Source organism: Telopea speciosissima, chromosome 10, assembly GCF_018873765.1.
Source record: "Telopea speciosissima isolate NSW1024214 ecotype Mountain lineage chromosome 10, Tspe_v1, whole genome shotgun sequence".
NCBI lineage: Eukaryota > Viridiplantae > Streptophyta > Magnoliopsida > Proteales > Proteaceae > Telopea > Telopea speciosissima.
Genome location: NC_057925.1, coordinates 20,203,177 through 20,215,853, shown reverse-complemented (window position 1 = coordinate 20,215,853; position 12,677 = coordinate 20,203,177). Strand labels below are relative to the sequence as shown.

The window sequence follows — 12,677 nt, the reverse complement described above, 5'->3', positions numbered from 1 at the left end:
TTTAAGTTTTTTCTAAGTTGGCAGATGGATCTCATAACTCCCCCTTTTATTTTCATACTACATTTGGTCTCTAACTAATTCCGATCTATGATCCAGGAGTTATGTTCAACTTCATCCATGTGTAATTCACGTTGTTCTTAATAAAGTTGTTCTTAATAAAATTTCTCAATGTTAATACCAAAAAAACAAATATAATTTTCACATGTTTACCTTACAACCCCACGCAATATAAAATAAAAACTCAACAATAACTAGGGAGTGGGTTTATATTGACATCTTACACTCCAAACAATGGTGGGGAGCAATATAGTATATTTAATGAGAAAGAGAACGGAGAACTCCCCAAAAAAATATTAGGCATCAAGGCCTCATGGAGCTTATTTTATCCATTGAAAGCCCTTCAAACTTGATTGCCAGCATGATAAACATTTTTTTATTTTACCCAAAAAAAAATAAAAATAAACATTCTTTTCAAGTCATAGGAAGACCCTAGAGCATGGTTTCATTTTGCATTTGATGAGGATGAAAGACATTATTTTGACGAGTTCAGATCTATTGCCCACATGGGGATGGGTGGGGACAGATCTGAATCCTCCATGGGGGTGTGGGACCTACCTCTAGGGTGTGGGACCCACACCCCAGGGAGGGGTCAGATCTGTCTCCACCCGTCCCCATGTGGATAGCTGATCCGGATTCTATTTTAATAAGGGAGAAGAATGCTAACTAGTGATGTGCCTTCGCGTGTATCTATGCCCTGACAATGCTCAGTGCGAAAAGACCGATGCATCTTGGTCCTTTCCACCCTTCCAGGTCTTTTTGCATTGGGTTGTGTCTAGGCGTTGGTATGTTGCGCTAGCAACCGGTTAGCATTCTTTTTCCCTTTTGATGATGAAGTTTTTCATATTCTTAGTTTTCCAAAATATTCACTTTTTGCTATAATAAAGCCGATCTGGATTGGTATCGGCTAAGATCGACGATTTCGATACCATACCGATATCTCAATCCTTGGATGGGACAAGGATTGAGATGAGTTTCATAATGAGAAAAGAGGTATTTCGGATATGGGAAAAAGATCTCTGTCCGGGAGTGTGGCCTACGCCAGCACTCCCATGAGTCTATCTCTCTCCTCCCCCATATGAAAAGATAACTCTGCCCCTTTGTTTTAAGGAGGAGAGAGATAGACACATGGGAGTGCAGGCGTTGACCACACTCCCGTACAGAAAACTGCTTCCCTTTGGATATTTATCATATAGGGGGACAATAATGGCCGTAGATTGGTGTCATTGAAGTAGCACTTATTCAATTCCATTTAATTGTGAGGGAAATTAAAGGGAAATGAAGTGATAAAAAATAAATTCCCTTCCCTTTAATTTCCCAAGTAGTCAAATGGAGCCTAATGGCTTATCTTTTGTGTTTTCCTCTATTAAATTGAATTGAATTGAATCAACTCCATTTGCCTCCCCTTCTGTCCCTCTGTTCCTCCAAGCGGCAAGTAGTTTGATTTTCAGCCAAGGTCTGAATCAAGGAAGAAGGAGAAAAAATGGCTACAATCAGAATACCAGATAAAGTTCCTAGTCCAGACAAAGACTGCAAGAATCTCGAAGAAGCTTTTGGAGGTTTCTTTTTCTCTTTTCCTTCCAAACTCTCTTTCTTTTCTTTTTCTGGGTTCCAATCATGTTTCAGTTAAAGGTGATGGAATATGAGAATTGGGTGACCATGTACTGTTTGTTGAATTCACCATGAATCATGAATGCAGTATGGAGAACAGATACGAAGGAGATCATAAGGATTTTGGGTTGCAGAAATGGCAGCCAGCGCAAGAAGATCAGAGACATATATCAACATCTTTACAATAAGTCTCTCACTGATACTCTCAAATCCAAGCTTCCTCATGACTACTTGGTGTTTTCTGATTTCAAGGTTCGTTCTTCTCCAAATCTCACAATCAACTTTTCAGTTCTGAAAACACAAACACAAACACACACACACAGAGGAAACTATGTATCATTTGTTTGCAATTTTGACTTTCAGTGAAATCCCTTATGGATTTACATCTTTTTATGTTAGTTTCAGTAGGCAAATTATTGCAGATAAACCTAATGGATCATAGCCTTAGGTTTACATTTACTGTTCTTCTAAGGCATCAACACATGATGCATAAATTTAAACAAGATCCCTTAACCACATCAATGTGATAGTCTATTAGAGATATTGAATTATATGTAAGTAATCAACAAGATATATATATAAATTGACCAAGTCTGGATTCTTCTGTTGCTGTAGAATTTAAGATTACTGGTGGAGTCCCTCTTGATATATTTCACTTGTTTATAAACCAGAGTTCCACATGTTAGTAAGTGTCTGCCTGAATTTAACAGTGACTTTATGATAAAAACAGAATGCAGTGATTATGTGGACGATGGATCCTTCCGAAAGGGATGCAAAATTGGCCAATAAAAGCTTGAGGAAGAAGGAGAAGGGTGTTGATCATCTGCAAGGGATCATAGAGATTGCATGTACATCAACTCCAGAACATTTGAAGAAGGGTTTTGATCATCTACAAGTGATCATAGAGATTGCCTGTGCATCAACTCCAGAACATTTGATGGCTGTGAGGCAAGCATATTGTTCCCTCTTTAATTGCTCCCTTGAAGAAGACATCACATCCAATGTATCCTTCTTGCCTCTCAGAAAGGTAAACCAAACTCATCACAAACACAAAACTACAAAGACTCCCCCAGACCCAGCCAAGTTCTAGACATTGTTTGGATTAACTTGTTGGTTTCCATTTTCACCAACCCAGTTGACTGGAGGCACAGCTTTATAAAGTGTCTAACTGAGTTAGTTCATGTGCGTCTTGCAGCTTCTTTTGTGCTTAGTGAGTTCCTATAGGTATGACAGAGAATTGGTGGATTCAAATCTTGCACATTCAGAGTCTGCTGTGCTTCATGATGCTATTGAAAAGGAGTTCTATCATGATGAATTGGTATTCATGCTCAGTACCAGGAATAAGTATCAACTCAAAGCAACATTTGAGTGTTACAAACAAAACTATGGGAATTCCATTTACCAGGTGTGCCATTCAGGATCAAAAGCCATCTATATTTACTGTGGCATTCTAACATTTTGACTGAGTTTTAAAAATCCATTCATTAACAGGACATAGAGAGCAGTGGCACTGGCAATTTTAAATCCATCTTAAGATTGGCTATTTTGTGCATAGATACCCCTGAGAAACACTTTGCTGAGGTAAACATAGGAAAATTAATTTCCTTAACATTCCATGAATTATGGATTTTTCTCAATGATTTATTCAGATTAAGCTTCATTCTCAAAACAATTACCTTTTTCTCTGTTGCCAATTATTGTTAGGTTGTGAGGAACGCAATTGTTGGACTGGGAACAGATGAGGATTCGTTAACTAGAGCCATTGTAACTCGGGCTGAAATAGATATGATGAAGATCAGAGCAGAGTACTTCAACACATACAAAAGTAACCTTGACAAGGCAGTTATTGGTGATACATCAGGAGACTACAAGGATTTCTTAGTCACTCTGCTTGGAGGAAAAATTTGAACTGCACTAGATCACTTCTGTGTCTCTTGTGAGATGAATTGTGTTGTGAACTCAATTGCAGTTTGTAAATTCTGATACTAGCCAGCCCATGATCATATAATATCAATTTCTTGTACAAAAACTTCAATCATCAAAGTTCAAAATCAGAACTCATTCAAGACTGGATGAACTTTCCTGTAACATCCATGACAGTGCTACATTTAATGATTGAAAGTACTGAAAATAGTTTAGTTTGGGATTTCGATGTTAGCATAAAACTCGATAATGTCCCATAATTTTTAGCTAATATAATGAAATATCTGTTTTGATAATCTCTTGTTTAGGTACAAGCCCTTGCAGGTCTTCTTTGAGAAATTTGAATTTTTCAATGTATTTCAACTCCACAGCAATCAAGACCCTTGCATTGTGTTGCTTTGTTGCAATGAAAGCATCTTTCGTTTCCTAAATGTCTACCACAACTCCAAGAGGGGAGATTTGCTTGGAAGAAAAAATGATTGATTTTGGTGCTTGGTGGCAAAACTGTGCAGGTGCTTTTTCTTGGAGATTTTCATAACTACCATTAAAAAATAAAAGAAGAGAGAAAGAGAGGAAAATCCTGAACACAGGACATGCCTTATGCTTTGCTTGTTTCATTGGAAAATAATCAAAATATGTTACAGGAATTCTTTCACAACAATAGAAAGTTACATTGGACTAAAAAAGATAGAAATTTCTTCTTTTTTTTTTTACTGAAATACAACAAGAATTTGGAAAATGAGTTTCATTTTCAACTTTTCTCGATGTTGTCCTCCCTCCCCTCCCCCCCCCCAAGAAAAACAGAAAAAAAAAAAAAAGAATTGGTGGTAACTTACTGAATGATAGAATTGCCATTTTTTAATAAATGAATTTAACTTTTCAAAATATGTCACTGTTAGGTGGAGAGCCATTGTCTTGACTCATTTTACTGCTTGAAGAATTGGACAGTGCTCTAGATGGGGATTCGGAGGAAAACCATCTAAGACTAGCAGGATCAGGATCTGGGACCCATAGGGGTCAGGAATGGTATTTTTGACGAGAAATGGTGTTTCAAGATGAACAGAAAGACTGCTAGAGTGAAACCTCAGTTGAATCTGTTTCGAACAGTATCACAATTAGAAAAAAAACTAGCTTAAAATACAATCATTTGATCTAAAAGAAATTTTTATCTGACTAAGAACAAACTTAACTCAGTTCTGTACCTATCTAGTTACTAAAAATTTTGCAAGTTGGGACTTTGTTTTGCCGGATACCAATACGAAAATACCACAAAGTTGTGTATTCCAAGACTGGTATTGGGGTTCATCGAGTTTTAAATTGAAAATGAATAGAACTAAATCAAGATAGAATCTAAGCTAACATAGCTCCTATCCTGGTCTTAGATGATTGTTAATTTTGGCGAAAACCTAGTCACTTTGATGGAGAGAATGGGATATAAGGTTCACCTTTGACTAGGAACCAATATGTACAAGCCAATTTCAAAGTACTCACATGCTGTGCCTTTGTATATGTAAGTCTAAAGTGACCCAGCACCAACATGGAGCGCACTCCTTGTCGGGGGTAACGTATTTTGGGAATCGATATACCTATCATCCGTCAAACGGAGTCAATCAAAGGTATGCGGTTTTATCCATATGAAATAGTCTTAGGGGAATAGCCCAATCAATCGGTCTCAAAGAGTTTATTATAGTGCCTTTGAAAGCATGCCAGAGAACACTTTGCCGATTGGTTAATTTTCCAAACCTAACGAGTACGAGATCAAAGGGTATGTTTTCACTGTTGGCGATCCAAATCTACATAAGGGACCAACATCTACATCATTGGTTATAGTAGGTGTGTAGTGTTGGTGTAGAAAGAAGGTATTGGCTGATCTCAAGGTGCTTAGTATAGTGTGCCCGAGGATTAGGGCATAATAGGGAGCACCCTGTCGGACGACTTCACTTTGAGCACGATGACATGATGGAACTATTTACCAGAAAAATGTGATAACTACTATACATTATATAAAGAGTAGTCCAAAACAGGAGTCACGAGTGCCCCCAGCGGAGTCGCCATTGTAGGTACAAATGCGGAAGATGCACCCAAGGGGATCACCTCTCTCGTGTCGACTGGTTTTAGAAGAGGGGTGAAAAAGATTTATTTTGGGAGTTGCCACCTAGTTAAGGGTATAAGACCCCTAAATGTCTCCTCTTTCAGGGAGAAAAAAGAGATCCAATAAATAAGGCTTCGGTCTGACCAAATCTCTAGTAGGGTATCAAGATTATGGGCAGGGAAGGTGTTAGACACCCAGTCTGCCCCATCGAGGGGCTGGTCTCCCTCTATTTGGACCATTCCTAAACTATATTTTAACATTCATAGTGAAAGCAGTGAATCTAACATAGTTTTGGTGTTTAGGTTGAAAAGCAATAAAGCAAATAGGAAATCATGTAAATTAATGTAAACAAGGTACAAATTATCATAATGAAGCTAAACAAAATGAATCTTGTATTAATGAAGAAGTAAATAAACAATATATACATGGGGGAGACCGAACATGAACGTAACTTTGGCAAGCAGCTTATGTACCTTTACTAGGAATCAGGTCATAACGTAGTTCAGGAGACATGGTATGTACAATGTTACATGCAATATATACATTTTGGGAAATTATTTAAGGGTCGATAGCACAATGACATGATCAGAAGGATTGGCATTATAATGGCATATAAAGAGAGAAGTTGGAAGAAAACTGACATTACAACAATGTACCAGAAATTTTGAAAAAGTAGATGCATATATATGTTTTGTTATCCTAATAATATGCATTTGAAACGAAACACCTGATTAGGGTAAAAACCCTATTCAGGTTACTAAATTTTATCAATATTTAATTAAATTAATTAAATGATTGGATTAAAATAACTAAATTAAGGAGGAGAGAGAAAATAACTATTTTGGCCAAAAGGGACAGACTCAGGTCTGTAGGGTTCCAATGAGCATGATGTGATTACAATAGAATTCTGACTCTCAGGGGTATTTTGCGTATTTTTCTATATTTTAGGATTTTTTGGATTTCCCATAATCTCTCTTCTGTTTTTTTTTTTCCAGAGCTTTTCTATGGAATTTTCTAAGTTTCTTAAGGTTTTCCAAGTTATTTTTGAATATGGGGGAGGGGTAATCATAGTTTTTCAAAAAAAACTAAAAACCCCAAAAATTCATTGACAAATTTCCCAACAAATTATGGGTTTTGCTAGTGAACTCTGGTAACTTTTGTTGGCAAAAATTTGGATTCGTCGGCAAAAAGGAATTCGCCAATAAATTCCGATGACTTTCTCTGGTAGGAATTGGAATTCGCTAGCAACTCGCAATGACTTTTGCTAGAGAACTTTGAAATTCGCTGACGAAAATCAAGGCCATAAATCCCAATTTTGTCTGTTTTTAGCAAATCTTTGGGTGGCAATATCCAAAGATCCAACCATCGGACTTCAATGAGTCATATATCACCCGAAAGGTTCTTCCAAGAACCATCCAATGGTGCGAAGATTGGAAACAAAATTACCTAGGAATACAATCAAAATTTTGCCCAAATCGCAGGGGGGGTTGGAAATGCGTATCATATATGAAATGATGGCCAAATTGCATCGTCTTTTCACCAAAGAATAGACACAGACTTAAAATTACAAACAAAGATATCCTAGAAGTTTCAGGCAATTTTGATAAGGTTTGGGTACTCAAATCACATATGAGTAAAATATTCATTTTTAATCGTATGACCTCTGAGAGTAGTGCTGGGTCAAAACCATCAGTCTCAGGAGGGCCCATCAAGGGTAAAAAATCCTTGTGGGCTAGGCTGGTTGAAAGCATTTACTAACCCGCCTGGTTTGGAGAGATTTGGAATAAGGACCTGCACCCTCGAACCTCAGTATTCGGATGGAGATTGGCATACGATGCCCTTCCTACTGATAACAAAGTAATTAGAAGGAAGGTATCAATGGCGTCTAGGTGTGAACTGTGCTTTGAGGCATGTGAAACGGGACATCATTTGTTCCAAGAGTGTGCATTTTCTGGCCAGGTTTGGAGTGAAATGCTGCTTCTCTTTAATGTGGCATGGGGAGGCTTCCCATCCATTGAGTTGCTCTTCTCATGGTGGCGAAGAAAAGCAAACATAGTCCCTCTCCCGTAAGCGTGGAATGCACTACTATTAATTGCATGCCAACAAATCTGGTTGGAATGTAATAGGCGATGTTATGACAATCACAGAAGAACTCCATCGCAGGTGACAAAGATTTGTTATAGAGAAGTGATGTGCTGCTCTCGGCCACATGGAGTACAAGTCAGGACGATCCATGACCTTGTGATAGCTAGGCGACTTCAGTGTGCTATTTCAAAGCCCCCTGATAGGAAGAAAATTGAGGTGTGTTGGAGGCCACCCCCCGCTGGATGGTGGAAGATGAACATTGATGGGTCATCTTTGGGTAATCCAGGTTTGATGGGTGCATGAGGTATCTTTAGAGACCATCAGAGTATGGTAAGAAGATGCTTTGCGACTTTTTAGGGAGTAGGGACCAACTATATGGCAGAGTTGGGAGCATTTTTCACTAGAATCAAGCATGCCCAAGAGCTGAGTATTGAAAATTTGTGGATAGAAAGTGACTCTGCAGCTCTTGTTTCAACGGTCCTTAGTCGATCATTTCCTTGGCGATTCATGCAAGAGTGGTGGGTTGTATCGGCTTATCTTGACACTATCCAATGGCGCATCAGGCACTACTTCAGAGAAGCAAACTTAGCTGCAAACGCACTTGCAAACCATGCGGCAAAAGGAAGGACTACGATCAGTTGGGATTCAGCCCCGAGTTCGGTTGTTCAGGTGGTTAATTGGGAAGCCCTAGGGAGGATGCACTATAGATTCACATAAGAGGGAAGTGCTAATGTTCATACTGTAGATAGCAAAGCATTATTTTCTTTTAGTTTCCAGTCACTGTAAAACCTTATTCTTTTCATTCTTGAATACAAGTTGCTGACCTTTCGCAAAAAAAAGAAAGCATTTACTAACCAGACGATGACTTTAATCAAGCACAAGTAAGGGATAAGACACCTTGGGCTTGGAGAAATATTGTGAAAGGCAAAACTCTGTTACAAAAAGGTCTTATATGTGTGGTTGGGATGGCAACCTCTATTCAGACTTGGAAGGATTCTTGGATTCCATTGCTGGAAGGGTACAGTCTTCACTCTCCTAGAACTAGGGGTGTAAATGAATAGCTGAAATCCGTTTCCATATCCGTGTCCGTATCTGTTTAGCACTATCCAAATCCGTCCAAAAGCTAAACGGATGCGGATACGGATAGGCTATAGCTATTCGAAAAGCTATATTTACATGTAAACGGATAAAATATCGGATCCGTATCCGTGTCCGTATCCGTTTAGCACTATCCGAATCCGTCCGATAGCTAATCGGATGCGGATGCATGCGGATATAGCACTATCCGAACCGAATCCGATCCGTTTACAGCCCTACCTAGAACCCCAGACTGCCCATATCAATGGGTCTCTGAGTTTACCGGTTCTAATGCATAGTGGGACTTGCCTAACCTTAGAAGTTTGTTCTCTCTTGCGAAAGTTGAGGCTATCTTGAAGATCCCCCTCAGCTTTATAAATTTCTTGGACTAGCTCTGTTGGGGGTCTTACCCCAAGGGGTTATTGTTAAGAATACAATATCCAGAAGTGGCGATTTGTAGCAGAAATCGAAAAATAGAGAAGACACACAACGCACAACACCAAGGATTTACGTGGTTCACCCCCAAGATGAGAAGCTACGTCAACGGCCGAATAGCAGAACAGATTTCAATATCTTTGAAATGTTACAAAACCTCTCTTATAACCCTCCCAGAGAAAAGAACATTATATAAGGAAGCACTAACCCAGAAAGTACAAAATTAACCCTAGAGCCCAAAAATGACCAATTGGTCAGGGTCGGACCAAAACTAAACATATGTCGAGATACACTTTTGATATGAGCTTGACTTTCTCATCTTGGATCATCAAATGGAGTAGATTGTCAGGGTCTATACAGAAGGAACAACTTCTTCATTACTCATAGCATTACTGTTTGGAAGATATCGAAGATGAGAAATGGTAGATTTTTAAAGCCTCCATCCCTTCTTTTAGGAATAGGACTTCTGTGATCAAGGGTGTTTGCACAAAAAAATAAAATAAAATTGGCTCAATAGAAAGGTCACCATTGGTAGGAATCTGTTACATGCACGCATGCACGTGCATCATACAAGCAGGATATAGGAGGTAGTTATACTTTTGAATTTAAATATGCAGTTATTATATTTAAGAGGTAGAAATATGCGGTTATTATATTATTTAAGTGGTAGAAGTTGTAACTATATTAGTAGTTGGATGGAAATGGGAATTGTGGGTAATGGGAAGGAGTTAGAAGGAGTTGTAGATAGCTACTTTGTAGTTACAGGTGTTTCCCTATTTATTCTCTATTAGTAAATATGAAATGAGAGTTTTAACCCCCTTAATTTGCTTATGCGAAAGAGGTAGAGCTTCCTCAATAGAGCTCATCCTATTATCTCTCTCACAACTTATCTCTTAGCCAACACATCCTTCCCTACAAAATAGGTAACAAGAAAAAGGAAACCGTGTATGTACTAAAATCCAATTACTTTTGCAAACATGATACTCATACAAACACAACATTCGAAGACTGCAAGTGAAGTTCAAGGGAGGAAGGTCAAAACAAAAAACAAAAGAAAAGAAATTTAAGGTTTTTTATTTTCTTTAAATTACTCTCCCCTTTCAATCAAGGAAAGCAAGAAGTCCTTGTAGTTCCCATGAGTTGTCTCTTCGATTTTCTGAGAGAGGGAAACTCCATGTTCCTTATGGTACTCCTCTTTGATCTCTTTCATGTTAGAATCACCTCTGGTTACAACCACTCTAGTAAGTGCAACTTTTGTTTTCTCATCTGCACCACTCTTCAGTGAAGCATTCAATACCTGTCCCAGAATGAGAATGAGAAAGAGAAAGAAAAAAAAAAAAAGTTGAAAATCAATCTTAAAAACTTAGTATTTTTGTTGTAACTCTAGTAGATGAGTTCATCCTTAATTACCTTGCTATAATATGCTTGAGGAGTGCAAAGGCACATAACTGCTTCTTTTAAGCTTGATCCATGCTCCAAATCCTAACAAAAGGATGAAATTAATTAGTTACATTGATCAGTTGCAGAGAAAAATGGTTCTACTTAATCTAATGTATTGGTGTTTCAATAGTTTTACCTCATCAAGTGTCTTGGAAAACATTTCCTTGTAGTGTTTATAGATTGCTTTCAAATGGGCCTTGCTCCTAGTTGATAGTATCCTTACTACTTCCTCCTCCTCGACCGGGTTCTTCGTATTGGCATTCTTAATGGCGTTACAGAGGATCTTAGCTTCTGATTTTGCAACCTCATCGTTCACCTTCGAACCCTCGTATCGGTAGGCACTCACCAGTGCTACAAAAAACTGCCCATCACGAAAACTCCATGTTATAGCAGGTTTGGCAGTAAAATGGGCTTTTAAGGCCCAATAGATTTTAGAGACAGTGAATAGGTTCAAGGCCCAAGACACCCAACTTAGATGTAGGGCTTGGATGGGCCTTAAATGAACCCATATATATCAACAAATGGGTTGTGTAGGGCCCATCATGAATACTCAAACTCACATTGCGGTTGGTGCTGTGGATATGAGAAGCAACATCTTCCTCGAGGGAGTGATCAAAGAGGGAGTGGTAGGCCTTCCTCGCCCCCAAAAGCTCTTCCGATGATCTGGTGCAAGCGATCTCAATCAGAACATCACAAGATCGGTTCTCCTTAATCAAATAGTCCTTTGCCAGACGAGCATCTCTTTCCCAAGGATGCATTGTCCACAAAACCACTGCATTCTAATACATTGATTGAAACAAAGAAAAAAGAAGGAAAATCAAGCCAAGCCACTACATTCTATAGCTCCGTTTGGTTGCAAGGAAAATTAAAGGGAAGGAAAATTTTCATATCCAATAAAAAAACTTTTGTAATCATTACCCTACATAGTAAAAATTGTCGAAATTTTTTTCTAATTAATCCAAAAAATTAGATATGAATTACCTTGAAACGAGAGAATTCACGTTTGAGGAGGGCAATATGGTCAGCATTCCATTTTTCAAAGAGACGATCATCTTGTTTAAAGAAGTTGGGAGATCCCTTCCTAAAGGATTCCCTTTCCTCCGGCTTCCATTTCCCCAATATTCTTGTTATTGACTTCTCATCAACTCCAAATCCTGTAACACAGATTAAAAATAGATGATTATGCAAAAGGAGAAACCCAATCAATAATGAAGGAGAGAAATTAATTAAGCAGAGAAAGAACGAACGAATGAAGGAGAGAAATTGAAATAAAGAAACAGAGGAGCGAACCTGTGAAAGACTTTGTGAGAATGTCTAACTCTTGTGGAGTAGCCATTCTACGATTGAGGAGGAGGTGGAAGAGGAGATTAAGCTGTAAGCAAAGACAACAAGAAGGAGGAGTGGTGTATGATTGTATCCCCCAAAGTGACCTAGAATGATTCTTATATTCAATTTTAAGGGTATTTTCGTCATATAGTAAGCCAAAATGGGGTAATTGATGTAATGGAACTTTCCTTTTTGTTTGTTAGTCAATGCTGTTGAAGTCAAAATGACATGTGGGTTCCCTTTAAATTATATATATCTATATTTTTTGGATCTATCCTAATTAAGGGCCCATAGACCAACTACAATTGAAAGACTAATGGAATCCTCTAAATTAAATTCAAAATTGACATGTGGTTTCCCTCTAAATCATCATTTATTTATTTATTGGGTAAACAACATCATTCAGTAGTTCTCAGCTTGATTTATTCATTTTTTTTTTTTTTTGGTAGAACACCTTGATCTAGTCACACCTAGCTTTCCTAGTAGTTCTCATTTTCTTATTAATAATTATAATTAAAAGATATTCATGATTCTAATTCAGACACAACAAAAGAATATCTTCTCTTATTTATTTATTTTTATAAGAGTGAATCATACCAATGATTAGTAAATATGGTATAATAAAAAAGGA

The 12,677-nt window shown here is 38.0% G+C and overlaps 2 protein-coding genes across 2 annotated transcripts; one reads left to right on the top strand and one right to left on the bottom strand.

Annotated features, from left to right (window-relative positions):
• The first annotated feature begins 1,462 nt into the window (after positions 1–1,462).
• Positions 1,463–3,820, top strand: LOC122641792 (annexin D3-like). Its single transcript, XM_043835093.1, has 7 exons — positions 1,463–1,616; positions 1,757–1,920; positions 2,399–2,466; positions 2,542–2,695; positions 2,864–3,073; positions 3,160–3,249; positions 3,373–3,820. Exons 1-7 carry the CDS (start codon positions 1,541–1,543, stop codon positions 3,574–3,576), a joined length of 966 nt encoding a protein of 321 aa, XP_043691028.1. The 5' UTR covers positions 1,463–1,540; the 3' UTR covers positions 3,577–3,820.
• Positions 3,821–10,353: 6,533 nt separating this feature from the next.
• Positions 10,354–12,086, bottom strand: LOC122642870 (annexin D4-like). The gene is made up of 6 exons (XM_043836474.1): positions 12,011–12,086; positions 11,702–11,874; positions 11,281–11,499; positions 10,857–11,081; positions 10,691–10,762; positions 10,354–10,577 (listed from the first exon to the last, which is right to left on the bottom strand). Exons 1-6 carry the CDS (start codon positions 12,054–12,056, stop codon positions 10,368–10,370), a joined length of 945 nt encoding a protein of 314 aa, XP_043692409.1. The 5' UTR covers positions 12,057–12,086; the 3' UTR covers positions 10,354–10,367.
• Positions 12,087–12,677: the final 591 nt, after the last annotated feature.